General features: G+C 37.6%; 2 protein-coding genes across 2 annotated transcripts in view; one reads left to right on the plus strand and one right to left on the minus strand.

Moving 5' to 3' along the window:
* RSRC1 (arginine and serine rich coiled-coil 1) overlaps positions 1 to 22,281 on the plus strand; it is a 357,359-nt gene that overhangs the window by 112,803 nt on the left and 222,275 nt on the right. The window lies entirely within an intron of this gene.
* On the minus strand, positions 4,659 to 5,417 carry LOC308516032 (proteasome subunit alpha type-2-like; the record flags this gene model as incomplete). Its single annotated transcript, XM_081086756.1, has 1 exon — positions 4,659 to 5,417. One exon carries the CDS (start codon positions 5,415 to 5,417, stop codon positions 4,659 to 4,661), a length of 759 nt encoding a protein of 252 aa, XP_080942882.1.

The following is a 22,281-nucleotide window of genomic DNA, read 5'->3' on the forward strand; positions in this document are numbered from 1 at the left end:
ATCCATAGGTGCACGATTTTTGTCCAGTCTCTTCCTGCATCTCCCACACCCCTTCCCCCCCCAAGAATAGTCAGTCCATTCCCTTTCTATGTCCCTGGTTCTATTATAATCACCAGTTTATTCTCAGATTATTTATTCACTTATTGATAGATGCATATTTGTTGTTCATAATTTGTATCTTTACCTTTCTCTTCTTCTTCCTCTTCTTAAAGAATACCTTTCAGCATTTCATATAATACTGGTTTGGTGGTGATGAACTCCTTTAGCTTTTCCTTATCTGTGAAGCTCTTTATCTGACCTTCAGTTCTGAATGATAGCTTTGCTGGATAAAGTAATCTTGGTTGTAGGTTCTTGGTATTCATCACTTTGAATATTTCTTGCCACTCCCTTCTGGCCTGCAACGTTTCTGTTGAGAAATCAGCTGACAGTTGTATGGGTATTCCCTTGTAGGTAACTGAGTTTCTTTTTCTTGCTGCTTTTAAGAGTCTCTCTTTGTCTTTTGCTCTTGGCATTTTAATTATGATGTGTCTTGGTGTGGTCCTCTTTGGATTCCTTTTGTTTGGGATTCTCTGCGCTTCTTGGACTTGTAAGTCTATTTCTTTCACCAGGTAGGGGGAGTTTTCTGTCATTATTTCTTCAAATAGGTTTTCAATCCAGAGTACATTTTTTAAAAGTATGCATAATTCCCATTATCTTATATTTTTTTGTATTTTAAATGTTATCAAACCTGCTTGAAATGAATATCATTTAGCATCAGTTGTTTAAAAAATTAATGTCATTTCTAGGATTTATATTTTAAATACTGATTAAAATTCCAGTCCTCACTGATAACTCTTCATGCCTAGTCTGATTTATTTCAGGATCTTAAATGGTATCACCTACTGTGTTGATTTGGTACATGAGACAGGGCAAATCACTAGACTTAAATATACTGTTCCATAGAGATCTTTTTCTGAAGACCTCAATATTTGCCTTCAGTTAGGTTATGTATGACTTTTGTTAACTAAAATATCTGTACTATTATTAGAGGAATGCAGAGGGAATAACTTGGGGTGTCAGTCAAGTCTTTTCTTCCTAAACAAACAAGCAGCTTCCCTAAAAGCTAAGTGTTGCTTATAATTAGTGATTATAGTTCTAATTTTTACTTAATTGTAAAGCACCTTGATTAGCCCAGATGTGAATGATGCTAATCCACATAGAAGCAATCTGTTGAGTTTTTTTAAAAAACAAATTCAGTTTCTGTCAGAGAAAGCCAAGTATCACATGATCTTACTCATATGTGGAATCTAATGAACAAAATAAACTGATGAACAACATAGATCCAGTGACATAGAAGCATGAAACAGACTGACAAATCTCCGAAGGAAGGCGGCAGGGGAAAAAGATTAGCCAAAGAACTTATATGCATAAATACATAACCAATGGACACAGACAATAGTGTGGTGAAGGCCTGGGGCGGGGGCTAGTGTGAGGTAGAGGGGGTCAATGGGGAAAAAAGGAGACACCTGTAATACATTCAACAATCAAGGTAAATTTTAAAAATCTAGTTTCATTTCTTACAGGCTTTCTTCCTAGTCTAGTGATCATTGGTGTGGCATCTTCAAAACAGAACAGATTGGAATAAAACATAATATATGGTTGACATGTTAGACAAATCTTGGTCAGTACAGTGGAGAAGTACAAGCTTAACCTCTTTTGATGAAACAGCAAAGATTGGGAAATAGATACCTACATAATGATCTATTTTTATATCCTAATATGATATTATAGACAGGTTTAAAGTGGATGGTTTAAATGGGTTTAATATCCTAGTAAATGAAGTATGTATTGCCAGATGATAGGAATACATATGTTTCTTTGGATAGATGTAGTTATGGGGTACATTTTTCCACTAAAGCAGAGTAAGTTGTAATACATTCCATTTGTGTAGGTGTTGTTAACATACCTTAGATTTCAATGCATTGAAAGTATATAATAAAAGAAAAACTCCAGATGGTGTCATTGGGGTTAATGCTTTTCATTTTAGTGCTAAGGATATTGTCCTTGGGCTCTGAGATTGCATATAACTACAGGAAGACTGGGCTGAATTTCAGTTAGAGATTGCACCTTGTGGGTATAAGTACAAAACATTCTCTAAATAGTGTTACATATGTGATGATCACTAACACTGCAGGTGCAGTTAGGGAACTGCAACAATGAATGCTGCTGTTTTAATTCTTTCTGAACTCCTACAGGAGGTTTTGAAATGGCAGCCTTTGGCCCCTATGGATATGCCAGCCGGTGACAGGCCCCGTGGAAGTAGATCATGAAAATCAATTAGGTTGTCATGTTGAAGTCTTAGCTTCTTTTTCGTAAGTAAGAAAGATAAAGGAAGGCATTCCATATTAGAAAAAGAGAATAGTCGATATCAAATTTTAAAAAGTAATGTGTATTTGCAATAAGCCAGAGGTAAAACATATTTTGTGACTACTTGGAAATTAAATCCACTCAAGAAGAATGATGAAAGACAAGAGTTCAAGAAAAATATCACTCAAAGCTGTCTAGACAAAGAAGAGTAGTGTTTTTGTAAATACACACAGAGAATTGCTCGAATTGTAAGTATTTATTAAATTATTTACTCTTTAAATGAAAATTTTTCAGTTTCATTAAAAAATCAGTAGTATTTGATCCAGTAAATTTGCAGCTGCAAAGCTAATTTGAAAAATTGTCAAGGCTTAAACTAAATCCTAAGGAGTTATACTGATTATTATATCATAAGATGTGTGTTTCTGCTTAAAATATTTACCATTAATACTGTTTTTAGAAATTTTCATATACTTTTTTTCTATTTTAGTTCTTTCTTTAAGTCAGGTTTATTGAGATATAAATTATATGTAGTAAAATTCACTTCTTAGATATATAATTCTGTGAGTTTTGACAAACTATTGTCATTCTCATCACAAAGTATATAAAGTATTTCTGTCACCCTAAAAGTTTCCTCATACTCCATGTGCATCTCCTTCCCTCACTGCCAGCCCCTGTCCAACTGAAAAGTTTTACCATTACTCATTCTTTTGGTGTATAGTGGTATCTCATCCTGGTTTTAATTTGAATTGACAATGCTAATACTGTTGAACATTTTGTTTTGTTTTGTTTTTTATGTTGAACATTTTTTATATTCTTATTTGGAATCCATATAACTGTTCAACTCTTTTGTCCATTTTAAAATATTTTTTTTTTTATTGATTTTTTACAGAGAGGAAGGTAGAGGGATAGAGAGTTAGAAACATCGATGAGAGAGAAACATCAACCAGCCGCCTCCTGCACATCCCCCACTGGGGATGTGCCCGCAACCCAGGTACATGCCCTTGACCGGAATCGAACCCGGGACCCTTCAGTCCGCAGGCCGACGCTCTATCCACTGAGCCAAACCGGTTTTGGCTCTTTTGTCCATTTTAAAAAGTTAGGTTGTGTTTTCTTACTGGTGAGTTTGCCAGGCCTATACATATACTGCATACAAGTTCTTTGTCTACTATGTGATTGAAAGTATAATGTTGAGCCCTAACCTGTTTGCCGTTCCATATATTTCCTAGAAAATACTCCATTTTCACTAGAGACTAGCATCTGGCTCACGGTCTTCCTGTCCTTGAACCCATTATCCAAGTCATCAGTAGGCCAGAACTTATTGGAACCTCAGGTGGATAAGTACAGCTGCTTGTTGGACATGTCTAGAACTTCGGCTCCAGCATATTCAAAACTTAATCTCATGAATACCCCTGAACCTGTACACACACTTCCCCATACACACGTTTTGTCACCTCTATGAAACAGTTACGTTTTGAAATTTTCCCATGGGGTTCCACTTCTGATAATGTCCAAGTCACTGCTTTCAGACCATTCATCCATTGGATAAGAACTATGTATTTACTAAGCATACAGTTCTCATATGGTTCTTTGGAGGTATAATTATGATTACCAAATTTTTCCACCCAGAATTGGAACAGGTGATCAGACAAACTTGTATGTACTCACAGAGTTACTTGATTATAAATTGGTAATGAGTATTGTATTCTTTTCCCTGAAAAAAATCCATGATGTGTTATTGTAATAGATATATATAGTGGATACTACATTAGACTGGTATACTTGGATTCTAGTCCTGGTTCCTGTCTACTAACTTGCATGTTACTTTAGGGTGGTCACTTAACATCTTTGGGTTCATATTCTTTACCTGTAAAATGAGAGGGATAGAGTAAATGGTCTCTGAATTCTCCTTTTGTGTCAGAAGATTAGCTCACCAGTCTTTAATGAAGAATAGTATAATATTCTAAGGTTGAAGAGAAGGAAGGGATTTTAGGATAACTTGTAAATTATTAGGTTCCTCACATTAAATTAATTACCTTAATATGTAGTGTCTACCTTTTCCATAATCAAGGAAATTGGTGACTGAATATAGTTTAGGTTAGGGGTGGGCAACCCCTGGCACGTGTGCCAAACATGGCACGCCAGTAACTTTTGCTGGCACGCGAAACCTTCTCTTATAATCTTCCATTTACAAGTTTTTTGGGTGTTTTTTGGATTTAACAGTTTATTATGAGTTATAAGTATCATTTTAAAAACACTGATCCATTAAATCATGTAGAAGTAAGTATGCAAAAGTTTGCAAAACAAAACATACTTCAAACATGTTTAAGTATAGAGATTATCTGCAATTCCAGGTTTTCAGTCACTTCATTTGCTATGGCAGCCAAATAATCCTTAACTTCAGTTGGAGTAAGCCTCCTAAATCCAGCTTCATTGCAGATTCCAACTTCTATGTTATCTTCTGTCATCTGCCCTTCAAAGCTTTCCTTTAGGGTTAATATGGCTGTATGAATGGCATCTTCAAGTTCTAGATATTCATTATATCTTTTCTCAAGAAAAGTTTTTCCATTCACATAATTCTTTCCCATAGCTGTGGCTTTCCAGGCAAAGTAAGCTTCTGATGGATCTGACTGAAATAAATAAAGTCGCCCCTCATTACAACCACAAATTAGTAAAGAAACTCCAAATGGACGAACACCACCTGATTGGCTATATTCTTGCATCACAGAAGCTACTCTCTGTACCAGCTGAGCTGTGGGAATGGGTTCTTGGTAAACAAGATAATATTGCTGAGCTAGTTTTTGAGCTCTGTGTACAAGCACTCTGTAATCTGGGCCCATGCCACTATATACCAAGCCTATCTGTTTGGTAATTGGCTCTACTTTGTGTACACTTTGCTCATCATACAGAATGGATTTCTGTTTCTTCTCCGTTGCTAATACCACACCATTTGCAGCTTTAATGCCCACTGAAGGGGCTCCTCCAGCTACAGCAGCCAAAGCATATTCAATCTGAACAAGTTTACCAGATGGGCTGAAAGTAGTCAACGAAAAGCTGTAACCGCGCTCCGCCATCACAATTTTTTTCTTAATATCGACTTTTTTATTTTTCAGATAAATTCAGTGTAGGTGCATCTTAGATAAATAAATAATTTTACATAGCAAGTTATCTTAAAGGCCATAGACATGGATTGACGAGAGGGGAAGAGCAATTTCAATAGTGTCGAAAACGAACTATTGAGGACTTGGAATGCCATTCCAGAAAATTTTTTCTGTTTAAAAAACTTTGCAACAGCGTTACTTTCCATGTTTTCATCCACATACGCTTGTGAATCTTTGTTCTCAGTGATGAATTTTGTTAAGTCTTGTAATAGGAGTAGCCTGACAGATGAAAGTAGTAGCTCGTGCATATCTCTGAAGGTCACGAAATATAAACCTGATGTAAAATCTCTGTCATCAGTGATGCAGCAGCAAAAGTCCCACTGATAATATCAAACGGAGTCATAAAGTTTTCTGTCGGACTATCAGTGTACACGTATACATTAAAAAATAAATGTATTTTTTCATCATCATATACTGTGTTTTTATCGCTCAAATGAATTCTATTATTTCTTCAGGGTTCCTCACATACGTAAACCTTAAGAGATATCAAGTAGGCGTAACATGTTCTAAAAAAATTAGGGTTGGTACGCAGAAGAATTTTGAGTTAGAGATTTTGCTGGTATTGGCATGCACTCACAAAAAGGTTGCCCACACCTGCCCTAGGTATTACCATCTAACGGACGATCTCCCTCCTTTTTGTCACTTATTCATTATTGAGTAATTATTGTGCCATGCACTGAGCTGGGTCTTGGAGAACTCATGGTGATCAATAGCAGTTATGGTGCCTGACTCTATGGTATAGTTGGCGGGAGGGGATAACAAGTGGCAATTTTGAAATTACATAGATAAATAAAAAATTGTAATAGTGATAAATATCAAGAATAAGGATGCATAATGCTTTAAAACAGCATATAGTGGGGGGAGGGGCATTTAACCTTGAACAGTCAGGAAAGTTTTCTTGAAGAAAGAAGAATGAACAGGAATTAGTGAGGAAAGGAAGAACATTACTGGCAGAGGAAACAGTATCATCAACCATTAACAAAGGTCCCTAGATGGGAGGGAGACTGATATAAGCAGTGACTGAAAGATTGTCAGAGTAGCAAGGATGAAGAGGAGGGGGAGCACAGTATGAGATGGGGCCAGAGAAGCAGATAGGGGCTAGAATATGCAGGATTTTGGTCTCTATCTTAAGAGTAACAGGATGCCTTTGAAGTGTTATAATCTGATGGGTGTCATGATCAGATTAGTGTTTTGAAAAGATCCCTCCAGCTGCAGTGTGGAAAACAGATTGCAGAGGATAAGGGTGGATACAGAGAAACCAGATAAGTGGCACAGTAGCCTAGGAGAGATGTAATAGTAGTTTGGACCAAGGGATTTGGCTTTGGAGATATAGAAGTTGAAGAATTTGAGACATATTTATGTCTTTAATGATGGATTTGATTTGGTAAAAAATTGAAGATATTAAAGATAACCAGTAGTTTTATTGTTTGTATCATTGGACTGATGGTGATACTTTTGTACTGACTAAGGATTTTACTAGAAGAGACTATGGTATTAGGGAAGATATCATAACTTTTCTGTGGACTATTGTGTTTGAGAAGCCTTTGGAACAGTCAAGAGGAGATATAAAGTAGGCCAGAGGATATATAGGTGCAGGACTCAGAGAGTTCTGGCCTGGGGTGTTGGATTTTCAGTTCCTTTTTATCTTTAACTCTTTAGTATTTTGCTTGGATTTTGATAACTACAGAGATCTATGAAGTGGAGACTGTAGCGACTAAAGCAATATTTCCCATATGGTAAGATTAAATCACAAAAAAGATTAAATCACAATGACTGCTGGATATGACCCGTGGGCGAAAGCCGAGATAAATAAATGGTGCCGTTGATGACTTTGGATGCTGTTAAAATGTGCCTGGCACTATTATAGTTACTGGAGATTGCAAAGATGAATAAGACATGGTCTTGGATCTCAAGAAACTTCCATCTAGTTTTTTTGAGGTCTTCATAAATCAGACATATAAATAGCTGATAGCAATGCAGCATGAGTGCTGTGGCAGAGAGATGCCCTCTGATACTAGGGGAGCATAGCAAAGGGACACTTAACCCAAAATGAGTCAGTCAGGGAAGATTTTCTAGAGGTGTTCATACTTAATATGGAAAATCATAGAAGAGGAAGCAGGAAGGAGATTGAAAAACAAAATGATTGAGGCAAGAAGGATCATAAGAGTTGGGGAAACCACTTTTATTATTTTTTGGGTGTGTGTGTGTGAAATTACCCTTTTATTGTCACACAGAAAATGCAGAAGGTGCCTCTGGAACATTAAGCTTTCTTGGTTCTTTTTTTTCCCTTATTGTTCTATTTCTTTCTTTCCTTTCCTCTTTCTCCCCTCCCATACTCTTTCCCTCCTTTTCTGAATAGGTAATATTTAGTTCAAAATTGAATATCACATAAAGAGTCTCTTTTCACCTTGTTCCCCACTCACCTAGTTACTGTCCTTCACCTCCCCCAAATCCAGGTAATCATATTTATTTTAAATTAGCCCTAGCTGGTTTGGCTTGGTGGATAGAGCCTCTGCTGGTAGACCAAAGGGTCCTGGTTCAATTCCGTCAAAGGCACATACCTTGGTTGCAGGCTCCTCCCCCACCCAGGTTCTGGTTGGGGCTTGTGCAAAGCAACCAATGGATGTGTTTCTCTCACATCCATGTTTCTCTCTGTCTTTCCTTCTCTCTTCCACTCTCCCTAAAAACCAATGGAAAAAAATATCCTCAGGTGAGGATTTTTTATTTTTTTTTTAAAAAAGGATTTTAAATTAGAGAAGCAACAATAAGGAGAATGGATTGAAGACTGAGAAGCCATTTAGGAGTCTTATGTTAAGTAATGTTGAGAGAGCAATGATGAAGCCTTAGTTAGGGGAGAAGGAAAGAATGTTATTCAGTTGGATCTTGATCTTACTTGGGCTCAGAAACAAGCCAGTTATTTAATACTAAACAATAGTGGAGATACTAGGGTTGAGTTTAGATGAGCTGTGTGAATGAATGGTGGGTAGAAGAAAGAATGTAAATCAATGAGCCTTATTCTTGAAGTGAAGTAAAGAAGCTAACAGTGGTTAATAGCTCATCCACCAGTCTTGTAGACCTAATTTTAATTCCAATTCTTTCATTTACTAGGTATGTGATCCTGGGAAAGCTACTTAATTTCTCCAAGCCTTGGTTTCTTTATTTATAAAATGGCCAAGGTAAACATAATTACCTCCTGGGATTGAGTGATGAGTGGAGGAGATAATGCTTAAGGACAGCTTTGTATCCAGGACTCACCTTGAAAGGTGAATCATAGATTGGGAAGTTTGATCCTTTGAAGTGAGTGTCAGTGGGAAACTAGTAGAGAATGAGAAGGTGGTTACTTCAAGGTGGAAAAGAACATGAACTACTTATACGTAGTTGCTTTGATAATCTGCCAGTAGTTGATTTGGAAATGCAAGTGAGTTCTTTGGGGCTCAGTCTATCCATACTGTAATAGTAAGTTGAACTAAATGTTAAGGTCCTTCCAACGCTGTTCTTCTGATGCCATACCTAGTTATCTTTGAACTCTCAAACCATATATATTATCTATGTTACAGATTTCAGAATAAAAACTACAATTCTTTCAGATGCTATTAATTTCTTAATTTGGATTTATTATATGGCAACACCTAGAGTTTTACCTCTATTATACATTTAGCTTTGTTTTTCATTGGTTTCTTCCTTAAATCATTTTGTTTTGATCATAAAAGATACTTTTTTTCTTTTCTTCAATAACCACCTTGTAAAAAGACTATTGTTTGACTTGGCCCTTTTAATCTGTCCATGAGGAATTCAAGCCGAATGATAGGGAGCTGTGAAAATCCAGTTAGTGTGAGCTGTAATCTTTTTTGCTAGCTTTAAATAGTAAGAGTACCATGCAGACACCCTGCAGATAACTGAATCAAATCATTCAGTAATCACCTAAACATGGATTCTGCCTTTGCTCTTATGGAACTACAGTAGAAATCACTAATGACCATTTACTTTCAGAAAAAACATTTTGTCATGGTATCAAATAAAATCAGGGTTAGATATTAAAAGCTATATTTCACTGGTAGGCAATCCAGTGTTTGTGAAAAGCATTGATTTATGAAAATTTGATATTTTTCAGCATTTATAATACCTTCTGACTATTATAGAGTCAGGAAAACATCTTTACAGAAAGAGAATATTTATAAGCCTCTAATCTTTCAGTCATCTACTTCAGATATCACTAAGGGAAAATGAGGAACTGTTAAGATAATCAGGCTTTTGAATTACAATGAAAGACAGAAAGAAAGTATGCTGCCTCTTTTTTTTTCTTATAAAAGAAATTGGTCTCACTAATGCAGTTTATTGAATTTAGGTAGCAGAATATTCTCTAATAACTTTGTCAAGTCATGGTCTATTTCTAGGTTTATAGGTTGCTTTTTTTTTTTTTTTTAAAGCTAAAAGATGGATCTCTTATCCATTGGATTCTGCATTAGAGTGATGAGAAACACAGTGTGCAGTATGCTGATGCTGCTTCCTAATTTCATTAACTTTCCATTTTCTAATACTGATGTTGATAATATTCAGGTGAAGTTTATAAAATAAAATAGGCTATTTGTTGAAACCAATATCCTAGTGTTGCTGGCTTGATTCCTGCTACGTTAGGAGTTCATAAGTCATTAGTAATCTTCTATGTTTAGTGCATTGTTCTGAACAGCAAACTTGAACTCCTCGGTTTTGAAAGATTCATAGGGCCTAATCTAGAACAAAGGTTTCATTAAGAGGATGCCTTTCCTATGCTTATCGCTTTACCTCAGGCAGTTTTATAGAGCTCAATGTGCTAGTCTTTCAAAATAGGGAATCCCACTTTTCATAAAAAATATAAATTTTGAGGACTGTGGCTGCCAGTCCACATTCTCAATACTTAGTTTTTCTGAAAACTTTTTATTATAGAATAATTGAAATATAAAAAGTACAAGTTGGTATAAGGAGCCCAATTTATCCATCTTTCACTTTGCAATACATTGTTTTAGATTTGCTGTGTATAAGTAGTTTTGAAAGACTATTATTACTATACTAAAGGCCTGGTGCACGAAAATCATACACTGGGGGTGGGGTCCCTCAGCCTGGCCTGCACCCTCTCTCAGTTTGGGACCCCTCGGGGGATGTCTGCCTGCCAGTTTAGGCCTGATCCCCCTGGACATCCCTCTCACAGTCCGGGATCCCTCTTGCAGTCCAAGACCCCTAGCTCCTTACCGCTCAGCTTGCCTCTCCTTAGCACTTCCGCAGAGGCAGGAGAGGCTCCCACCACCACCACTGCTCTTGCCAGCCATGAGCCCGACTTCTGGCTGAGTGGCGCTTTCGCTGTGGGAACACACTGACTATTAGGGGGCAGCTCCTGCATTGAATGTCTGCCCCCTGGTAGTCAGTGCACATCATAGCGACGGGTCATTCTGCCGTTTGATCAATTTGCATATTAGGGTTTTATTATATAGGATTGCTTACTGTCTCTATGGAAGTTCTAAAAAGTCATTGCTATTTTAGTGGACTGATAATATTGGGTGTGTGTTTAGATGAATAGTAGATAATAGTTAGAGGAATGTCCTAAATTCAACATTTTAAGAACAGTTATCATCTCATTTACATACAGTATACTAAGTACATTGTATAAAACATTCTGACAACAGATATTTGTGGGAGAATATCTAGGCATTTGCTAATAATGTTAACATTACTTACTAGTCATATAGCCTCTATCTTTTCTCTTGAAACCATCTTTGCCTCTATCCTTTCTAAGCCGGGCTGAGGAACCCCACCCCCAGTGCATGATTTTCGTGCACCAGGCCTCTAGTATAGATGTGTCAGAGGTGACATGTGAACTCATATTTTTGGTTGATTTTTCTTTGTTAAATGGCATTTAAATATATAAAATAAATATCAAAAATATAAGTCTTTGTTTTACTATGGTTGCAAATATCAAAAAATTTCTATATGTGACACGGCACCAGAGTTAAGTTAGGGTTTTTCAAAATGCTGACACGCCGAGCTCAAAAGGTTCGCCATCACTGTCTTAGATAGTTAACAAGCTTGTCATCATCACCAGCCTTATCCCCAAATAAATCTTCTTAGCATACATACACTTATGTGAGAAAGATAAATCAATTGGTTGCCTCCCATACATGTCCAGACTGAGGACCAAACCAGCAACCCAAGTATGTGCCCTGACTGGGAATCAAACCCACACCTGTTGGTGCACAGGACTGAAGAGCCACATCAGTAAGGGCTTGTCTTTCTTTTGTTTATCTCCACTAATATCTGAATGGAGTGATATCTCCATTGATGCAGACCAAGCCACCATCATTTTCTACTGGAGGTATAGCTTAACTTCACAGTTGGTCTTACTTTCGCTCTTCCCTCCACCCCAACTGTTATCCACCCAACAGCCAAAGGGGCCTCTTAAAAATGGAAGTCATGTTATGTCACCCCCTCTGCTAAAGCCCTTTAGTGACTCATTGAATTATTTGTCTTGAAATCAAAGTCAAATAGGCTCATGTACTCCAGCTTATCTCCTACCACTCATCATGTTCTAGCAGTGTTCCATCCATCCTCTACATCTTTGCAATTGCTGTTGCCTCCATCTGAAATGCCTCCTCCAGGATTTTTTAAAATATGGCTTCTCATTCTCATTATTTAGGTTGTTACTTCAAGTGTAATCTTTTAAAAGAGGTCTTTCCTAAGCACACAATCTAAATGAGCTTTCTTTCCATCCCATTACTCTGTATCCGATTTATATGCATCAGAGTGCCTATAGTGTGTAATCTTGTTAGTTACTCCCACCAGAATATAAGCTTCAAAAGGGCAGGGTTCTTATTCACTGCTGTGTTCTCAACACTTCCAACAGTACTTCACACATAAAAGGTGCTTTAGTAAGATTTATGCATAAATGAGTTAAGTGAATATATATGTTATTTGAATTTAAAGCTTAGGTTTCTTCAGTGGGTTATGAATAACTTTCATTTTTAACATAATTTTTAATTAAAATTTTATAGCTATATGCTTTGTAAAATTTTTTAGTAATTTTAGAATATATTAAGTGAACACTACTCTTGCTTCACAGTCCTGTTATCTTGTTCCTCAGAATTAGCCACTGTTAATATTTACATGCACAATTTATTTATAGCAATATATAATGCATTACATTAATGAGATTATGATGTACAGACTTCTGCAAATTGATTTTTATAGTAATGGTAGCTCTTGAGTACTAAGGCCTGATGCTTTAAGTTTTGAATCACAACATTTCTGTTTTAAAGAGTAGATAGTTAAAATCCATATTCTAAAACTAAAACCTTTCTCATTTCTTTTGTATAAATATAGTGAATTTCAAAGTTTAGAAGGAAATTATCAAGGCTACTGTAGTAGTGCAGGTAAGATATCCTATCTAATAAGAGAGGGATATGCTAATTAGCCCAGATATGGTAATTAGTCACAACCAGATAAGCTAATTAATCATGACCAGTATGCAAATTGACCATCACTCCGACACAATAAGAGAGGGATATGCTAATTAGCCATGTTATGCTAATTAGTCACAACCAGTATGCAAATTTACCATCACTCAAACACACAAGATGGCCGCCCCCATGTGGCCACAAGATGGCCGTCAGGGGAGGGAAGTTGAGGGGGGGGACCAGGCCTGCAAGGGAGGGCAGTTGGGAGCAACCAGGCCTGTAGGGGAGGGCAGTTAGGGGTGACCGGACCGGCAGGGGAGGGTGTGCCGTGCCAGCACAGCCAAGGTTTCGGTGAGCCTGAGGGAGGGCAGCGAAGGATGAAGAATAGACAGACAGAGAGAATAAGCTGGGTCTAGGTGGATCTTCCTGTGCCTGGCTGAGGCCACAGAGAGAGATCCAGAGGCAAGGTGAACCTTTATTTTATAACCAGAGATAAACAAGGTAGTGGTCACCATAGTTACAGTGTTCTTGTGAGTTTCACTTGTTTTGGCAGCACTTGCTGCATCTCCTACAGCCCATTAGCTTCCCAGATAAGATCTAGGGAGTGTCATAAGGTCAAGCCTAGTTATGCTAAGATGACTGTACCCTGTAAGCTGGGACTTGTTTGTGACTTTGCCAACAGGTCAGTCCGAGGTTTAACCCTATAGCTGCTCCTTACATCTCACCCCTTTTTTATTTTTAAGCTATGATAATAAAAGTAAAACTTAAGCATCAAGAACAAAACTCTGGCTATTAAAACAATAATAAAACAATGCCAATGCAAAACCCAAACTACAGACATGTTATCATTTTAAAACTTAAACATAAAGAATAAAGCTCTGGCTATTAACAAAACAGTGCCAATGCAATACAGCAATAAGTGAGATCGGGCCTAAACAGGCAGTTGGACATCCCTCGAGGGGTCCCAGATTGGAGAGGGTGCAGGCTGGGCTGAGAGACACACCCCCAGTGCACGAATTTCGTGCACTGGGCCTCTAGTAAAGTAAATAATTAGAATTGGAAACTTTTTATCCCCCAGTTTACATAGAAGTAACTCTAATTGATTATAAAATTTTTGAAAGTTGTTTTCACCAAATATCCCTTGCATCGAAAGGTACCAGTTGTGCCCGGCCAGTGTTGCTCAGTGGTTGAGCGTCAATCTTTGAATCAGGAGGTCAGAATTCCATTCCAGGTCAGGATCAGGGCACACGCTTGTGTTGTGGGCTCAAGGGCCCCAGTGTGGGATGTGCAGGAGGCAGCTGGTCAATTATTCTCTCTCATTTATTGATGTTTCTATCTTTCTCTCTCCAATAATAGCCAGCAAGGTGAGATTTTCATGTTAATTCTTATCTAGGTGCATAAATAACTCTTATCTTATTGAAGGCAAGTACATGTTTTATACTTAGAGATTTTGTATCTCCCCACTGTGAGTCACCCCACTATATCCTATCTAATAAAAGACAAAAAGGGTAATTAACTGTACCTCTGCTACTCTTCCCATTGGCTAATCAGTGAGATAGGCAAATTAACTGCCAACCAAGATGGCGGCCGGCAGCTACACAGCTGAAGCGAGCAGGAGGTTTGCTTGTCAGTGATGGAGGAAGTCAAGGTTCCCCGCCTGCCATGGCCCGGCTCTAAGCCCCAGAAGCAGCAATGTTTCAATTATAGAAGCTAAACAAACCCCAGATACCTGCTTTTAGCCGTCCGTGGCCTCAGAGCTGGGCGCGCCAGTAATGGCAACAATGTTTCAATTATAGAAGGTAAATAAATCCCAGAATAAAAAAAAAAAAGAAAAAGGAGAGGCTGGGAGCTTCAGTTGCCGGCCAGCCTGAAAACGGCCCTCAGCCCTTCACCCAGACTGTCCAGGAACCCCAGTGGGGACCCCCACCCTAAAGGGGGTGTGGCCAGCCTGAAAACAGCCATCATCCCCTCATCCAGGCTGGCCAGGCACCCCAGTGGGGACCCCCACCCTGAAGGGGGTGTGACCAGCTGCAAACAGCCATCATTCCCTCATCCAGGCTGGCCAGGCACCCAAGTGGGACCCCCCACCCTGATCCAGGACACTATTCAGGGCAAACCAGCCGGCCCCCACCCATGCACCAGGCCTCTATCCTATATAATAAAAGGGTAATATGCAAACTGACCCTAACAGCAGAAAGACTGGGAATGACTGGTCACTATGACACACACTGACCACCAGGGGCAGATGCTCAGTGCAGGAGCTGCCCTCTGGTGGTCAGTGCGCTCTCACATGGGGGAATTGTGCTCAGCCACAAGCCAGGCTTATGGCTGCCAGTACAGCGGTGGTGGTGGGAGCCTCTCCTACCTCCTCAGCAGTGCTAAGGATGTGTGACTGCAGCTTAGGTCTGCTCCCCGCTGGCAAGTGGACATCCCCCGAGGGCTGCCGGGCTGCCAGAGGGATGTCTGATTGCCATCTTAGGCCCAATCCCCCAGGAAGCAGGCCTAAGCCAGCAGGTGGTCATCCCCTGAGGGGTCCCAGACTGCAAGAGGGCACAGGCTGGGCAGAGGGACTCCCCCCGCCTCCCGAGTGCCCAAATTTTTGTGCACCAGGCCTCTAGCATTAAATCAATATGTATCAATCAAATATGAGATGTTTTTCCCTAGATGTTAAATTTTAATTAATTTCTGTATGCCCTGTTAAATTTACTGCCTTTTGATAACTCATTAAAGTTCACTCTCCCACCTGTCAACTGGTTGTTCCATTTACTGCTGCTCAGAACTAAAGGGTTTGATTTTCTTGTTAAAAAGGAAAATTTCCATCCCTTTTGACTTAAACACAATCAGAAGACTAAGGTATCACAGACACATTAGTGGATTTTTGAGACTTTCTCACAGATATAACCAAAATAATTATCTTGGGGCGGGGATGGAGAAGAATCTTATACCTAACAGAAACAACAATAACAAAACTTTAAGGAGACCATCTTGTGAGTAAACCTTTGCGAGCCCTTAAAAATATTTTTTACATAAACTAAAATTAAACACTAAAAATAACACCTAAAAGGAATATTAATTACATTTAAAATAAGTACTGGATACCATTGTATCAGTCAGGGATCAATCAGTCAGGAATGTGAAACCACTCTAGTTATCTTAATTGAAGGAATTTCATATGTGGAATTGGTTCAATAGGTAGGACAGGGTGGTGACAAAGGGAACACTGATATAACACAGATAGTAACAGCAAGAATCAGGTACTACTCCTAGGGGTACAAAGAGAAGAACTTGGGATTATTAGGATTTAGTATCTCAGGGAAGGGTAGAGCTGAAACCTTTAAGTAGGTGTTGCTTGGCTAGCATTGGTACCTCAGGGGCTTGTGGGACGGCTCCACAGAACTAAGACCTAAACCTTTGAGAAAGGGGTGTGTGGGATGGGTCTGGTTCTGTGATAATAGGAGTGGGGAAACCACGTAGAAATTGGAACCAGCTCTACTAGAGTTACTTCCTCAAGAGGAAAGAGTTGTTAATGGGACAGTCCTGACAGGAATAGTAAGTAAATCAGGGTAGCCCTGCTCCCATTCTCGAACTGCTCAGTCTCCCTCTAATGTCCCTTACTAGCATAACTTAACAGGAGATATCTGGCACAGGAAACATGTCATTTGCAAGCCATAATGGATTTATGGCTGAGGCAATTGCTAATAACCAGCACAACCATCAATTGTCATGTTCATCCTTTAATACCAGAAACTTTCCATTTCTCTTCTCTGAAGTTTTAATAGTTGTTTATATCCATTGTTTCACTGTGGTTCAAGAGACAATAGGTAACTTGGATATCTGAGATTGCTGATTAGATCTTTCTCCATCTATGTGCTCTGTGCCAAGTATTATATAAGGTTATCTAGGTTTGAGCCCATGGTAACTTCATTTATGAATGAAACATAAATATAAAAATAAACATGGTTTCAAGAAGAGTTTTATTTTAAGGTTAGAAGGACTATTACAAGTTCTTTACCCTGCCTTTCAGAAACCATTCCTGAAAGATTAGAATGTATCCTTTTAAAGTCTTTAGCATAAGAGAATTACAATCTCTTTTAGGAACCTCTTTGTGTGCTCTAGAAATGCTTTCTTGTAGTTGACCTAAGTTTGCTCTCCTGTTTCTTCTTTGGTTTTAGAGATGAAGAATATTTATGTTTTATTTATTAATCTTTGTATAAAGATGGCTTCAAAATTATAAAGGCCCATAACCTGAATAAATTACTTGCTTTCAAAGATACCATTTTTTTTTTAGTTCTCTAATCACATATGCGATTATCCTGTGCCCATCATGCTATCCTTTCAGGTGTGGAGAATGTCCCAGCCTGTGGGCCATATCATTTGGTCTGACCCTGCCAAGGCATTAGGGATGAGTTAAATGTTTGACCAAATAGAGCAGGCTAATTTTTAAGTTGATAATTTTGTATGGCCCAGGAATCTATACTATTAAAAGAGAAACATGCAAATTGACCGTCCCTCTGCTATGCCCACCAGCCAATCAGAGTGAGTATGCAAATCAACCCAACAAAGATGGCGGTTAATTTGCATAAGCAGGCACGGAGTGGAGACTGAAGACAGCGTAGAACAGGGGTGGGCAAACTTTTTGACTCGAGGGCCACAGTGGGTTCTTAAACTGGACTGGAGGGCCGGAACAAAAGCATGGATGGAGTGTTTGTGTGAACTAATATAAATTCAAAGTAAACATCATTACATAAAAGGGTACGGTCTTTTTTTTAAATAGTTTTATTCATTTCAAATGGGCCCGATCCAGCCCGCGGGCCGTAGTTTGCCCACGGCTGGCGTAGAAGAAAGGCAAGAGCTGCAGAAGGAAGCAAAGCTGCGGAGAAGCAAGTGGGGTGGCAGAGATGGGAGGGAAGCAAGCGCGGTGGCACTCTGGCCACAGGAAGCCTTATTCTTGCAGGAATAGGCCCGAGGAAGCCTTATTCTAGCAGGAATCTTCCTGTAACAGGCCTCTAATGAGGTTATAAGTATTCAGATGGCCCTTGGCAGAAAAAAAGGCTCCCCACCCCTGCTTTAGTTAGACATCCAAGATTGGGTAAGGTCCATTGGCCTTATATTTATTGGCCGTAACTTTTATGTTTTTAAACTCACAGTATGCTGCATTGCTTTTAATCAAAGCAAAAAACTAATAATGCATTAATTCTTTTTAGTGGGGATAGTATTGAGATGTGTTTACAATATTGGAGTTTTATATAAAGTTGGACTGCAGAAGAAAGTTTGAAAATCAATAGTTTTATACCTTATAATTTTATTTTTCACTTCGCATTTATCAAATTATTCAAGGGTATAATGCTTTATTGTACTTTTAATAAACAGTTGCTAGTACCTTTTCCAGGACATATAAGGTTCTGAGAAAGAACAAACAAAACATAATAGTAAAACGCAAAAGAAGAGTGGTTAAAATACAACAAGAGAAGTTAGCTTGTTGTAAATGTCCTTTGTTGTTTCTTTTTTTAAAAAAATATATTTTATTGATTTTTTACAGAGAGGAAGGGAGAGAGATAGAGAGTCAGAAACATCGATGAGAGAGAAACATCGATCAGCCGCCTCCTGCACATCCCCCACTGGGGATGTGCCCGCAACCCAGGTGCATGCCCTTGACCGTAATCGAACCTGGGACCTTTCAGTCCGCAGGCCGACGCTCTATCCACTGAGCCAAACCGGTTTTTGGCCCTTTGTTGTTTCTTTACCCATTGACTAAAATGTCCTTTGTTGTTTCTTTCCCTTTCATGTTTCTGAATTTTAGCACTGATAGTTTAACTCTGTATCAGTAGAAAGGTAATTGAAAACAACTGTCTATATGTTTTTATTTATTCTACTTTGACTTTACACAATTTACCACCATATATTTTTCTAAAGGCTTAAAATATTTTAATATAAAACCTACGGAAGATATGTATGATTTATGTTTATTTTTAATATGTACATATTAAAGACCAGAAATAGATTAGAATAAAATCGTAACTGAATTTTTTTTTATTCCATTTTACAAAAAAAAATATTATCTAGGCTATTATAAGAAAAGCATGCTGCATAAAATTAGATGTTTTAAATGAGATGTTGACTGCAAACCTTCTGAAAAAAATACATACATAGAAGGTTTAGGTTTCTGTGTCCAAGTATGGTGTTCTAAAGAAATATTTAGAAGTTAATCATGACTCGTATATCAAGGCCTACCCCAAATCTTGTGTATTAAACCTTAAGAATGAAATCATGTTTCAGCCTATGTCAGGGGAACAAGGCACACATTCTAGATAATCTTAACACTGCTCAGAAAGTTTGATAATTACTAAATAAACTCTCATGACACAGCTTGGTTGAGGGATCCACTGATAATCAAATAACCACAACACTCTACATTAGAATCTGGGTTCAGTAACTCAGGACTCTTTGTAAAAATTATGCATAAGGTACATTTTTGCTAATAGTGGAGACACTTAAAATGTTTTGGTTCTTGGAGTGGCCTTGCTTGAAGTTTGAGCTTAGACCTAGTTATTAGAAAAAAGAATATACTTCTAGTTGGCTGCTTTAGAGGCAACAATGTTGACTGAGTAGAGTGACTGAATAATATAAAACAGAATCAGAATTCAGTAGAAAAGATTGTGTCCTTTCCATTCTTTTTCTTCCAGTAAAGTTATTATAATCCTTATAAGTGAAAAGGAAAAGATATAAAATCCTTTTCAACATTTCATTGTCTTACTGCTTCCACTGTGACTTTATTTTCAGAGTATACCCAGATATTCCCACCAAAGCCTTCTATACTGTCCTCAAGTTTTAACTAAGTTCAATTTACTAAGGAAGCTGTCAGTTTGGTGTCTTTGCAATGATCCTTGATTATTTTCTGATGACCACAGTTATCTTTTTAATAATAGTCTAATGTGATGACCAAGATTTGAGAAATTGATTGTTATGAACATTATGAAAAACATTTGAAACCCACAGAGTTAATGAAATGCCTATTAATTATCTAAAATTAATACAAGAACTGGTGTAATATAGTGAAAAGTTCTTTCCTCTTTATATTTGAGAGTCTTTTAATTGAATCTTAAAGCATTTAAGTTTCTCCAAACCATTAATTTTTGCTTTCTTTTCATTATAAATGCTTTGTTTAGAAAAATCAATATTAAAATTTAGCTTCAAAGAATTCATGAAGAGAATTATAATGAAATCTTGATATATTTTATACAAAAGACAAATCCCCGATCATTTCTTTTTATGCAAATGAGTTTGATTTAGACATAATTCCCTAACATCACCATGAATTTCCATCTGTATAACCCTGACGTTCTTAAGCAGTCTGCAGTTACCTCATGCTCTAGGCTATATTCACTCTGTATGTATGGAAACTGTGACTATCTTAACACTTTAGATGATGATATGAATAACAATTGTTTGTTGATTTTATTCTCTGTCTCCCTGGATTACCTGCTGTCTGCAAAGGCTGAATAAGTGGCAGATAGCTTTTGTCATCCCTTATCCAAGCTGTACACTTGTAAGGAAGAGCAGGGATAATCGCCTCAATCTAATTAGGGGTTAAAAGAGGCCATGACTGTGATGTGGCAGTGAGACACCTTACTGTAGCAATCCTGTTTGCATTAGAAAAATAAGGTTGTCATATTGATTATTCAAATTGGCTTGTATTGGCTAAGGCTCAATGGCTTGTATTGCAGCTGAAGCAGTAGAAGACCCCAGCTATTCAGAGAAGACCTGTGCGATAGCATATATTATATTGTGGCTTGTTTGCTAATTTGGGGTTCTAAGAATGAAGATAGAGTTTAATCAGGTGATTTAAAGGTTAAACTGATTTTTCAGAAATGAAGTTTAGCTTCCACCTGTGATAGCAGTGATTATGGAAATTTTGAATAAAAGCAGATCCAGTATTATTTTAGGTCTCTAACTGAAGATATTATGTATAAATATAAAAGCATTATTTAGAACCATGTAAGTCTTTTGGTGATACATGTGTTGATGGTGTAGGATGTAGCTTATAGGTAGAGGCTGACATCTGCCTTGCCTTCTCTTTTCCTGTTTCTGTCCCCACTTCTTTTCAACCTGGCCTCCTTTTCCTCACTTGAATATTCTTGTTCTTGGAACAGGAATATAATCAAAGTGGCAAATAGAAACAAGTTTGAAAATTTCTTGAACAAAGCTTTCATTCTTAAATGTCCTACTTAATTGTAAGACATGCTAACTATCTATTAATGATGACATATATATTTAAAAATGAATTTTTATTGATTTTAGAGAGGAAAGGAGAGAGACACACATTAACGATGAGAGAGAATCATTGATTGGATGCCTCTTGCACGCCCCTCATGGGGCCTACAACCCAGGCATGTGCTCTGACTTGGAATCGAACTGTGACCTCCTGGTTCATAGGTCGACACTCAACCACTGAGCTACACAGGCCAGGGTAGTGATGGTTTATATTTTGATGTACTTATAAAATGTCTGTATATATTGGATACTTTTTAATGAAACTTCAATAATAGAAGAAATTTTAAAAAAGAATAGTTAATGTAATAGTCCCCTCCAGTAGTTTAGTTATTAGTCTTTTGCTCTCTCCTTTTTGAGCATCACCATGATTCATGGAGTTTTTAATCAATATGTTTCAAGGAGTTGTTATTTTGTTATAGCAAGTTTGATCAGTAGGAAACTCTTCAAATCGTCTGGTGTGTCTGTTCTACCTTACCCTGTTAGTTCTTAAATTAATCTTTTCATTCTGTCCCAGTCTCAGATTGAACATATTTTGTCCCAGAATCTGAATTCAGTCACTTATCCCAATAACTCTGGCTCCTTTTAGTCAGGAATGGTATTTAGAGATCAAAATATGATGATAGTAGTGTTGCTACAGGATGTCATTGCTTTAGTTCAAAGGACTGTACTAGAAAACATACTGTGTTTTATTTAATTTAAAATGTGATTAGTTTTAATTTTATGTACTACTAAAAAAGAAAAGAACACTGCCAATTCATTTTAAGGCAAGATATATCCTCATTACAGATATGCTAAAATATAATACAAAGTGTGCATCTTAGAATCAGTGAAATATGGTACACTAAGTCATGAGTTCATATTAATATTTTAAATTGAAATTTAAGATTACACTATTTATCAATACGTGTATTTTTTTCTCTTTCAGTGAAGGTGTTCCTAATAACATTAGGATAATTATTTATTTGCTTTATTGTATTGTGTGAGTAAAATGCTTTTAAGTATAATGTTCTTTAGTTTATAAATATTGATGCAAAAAGTATAAACAGAACTTTATCAAAGATTTTAGCAGTAAGTTAGAAAAATAA

This window comes from Myotis nattereri, assembly GCF_964212035.1.
Source record: "Myotis nattereri genome assembly, chromosome: 3".
In the NCBI taxonomy this organism is placed as follows: Eukaryota; Metazoa; Chordata; class Mammalia; order Chiroptera; family Vespertilionidae; genus Myotis; species Myotis nattereri.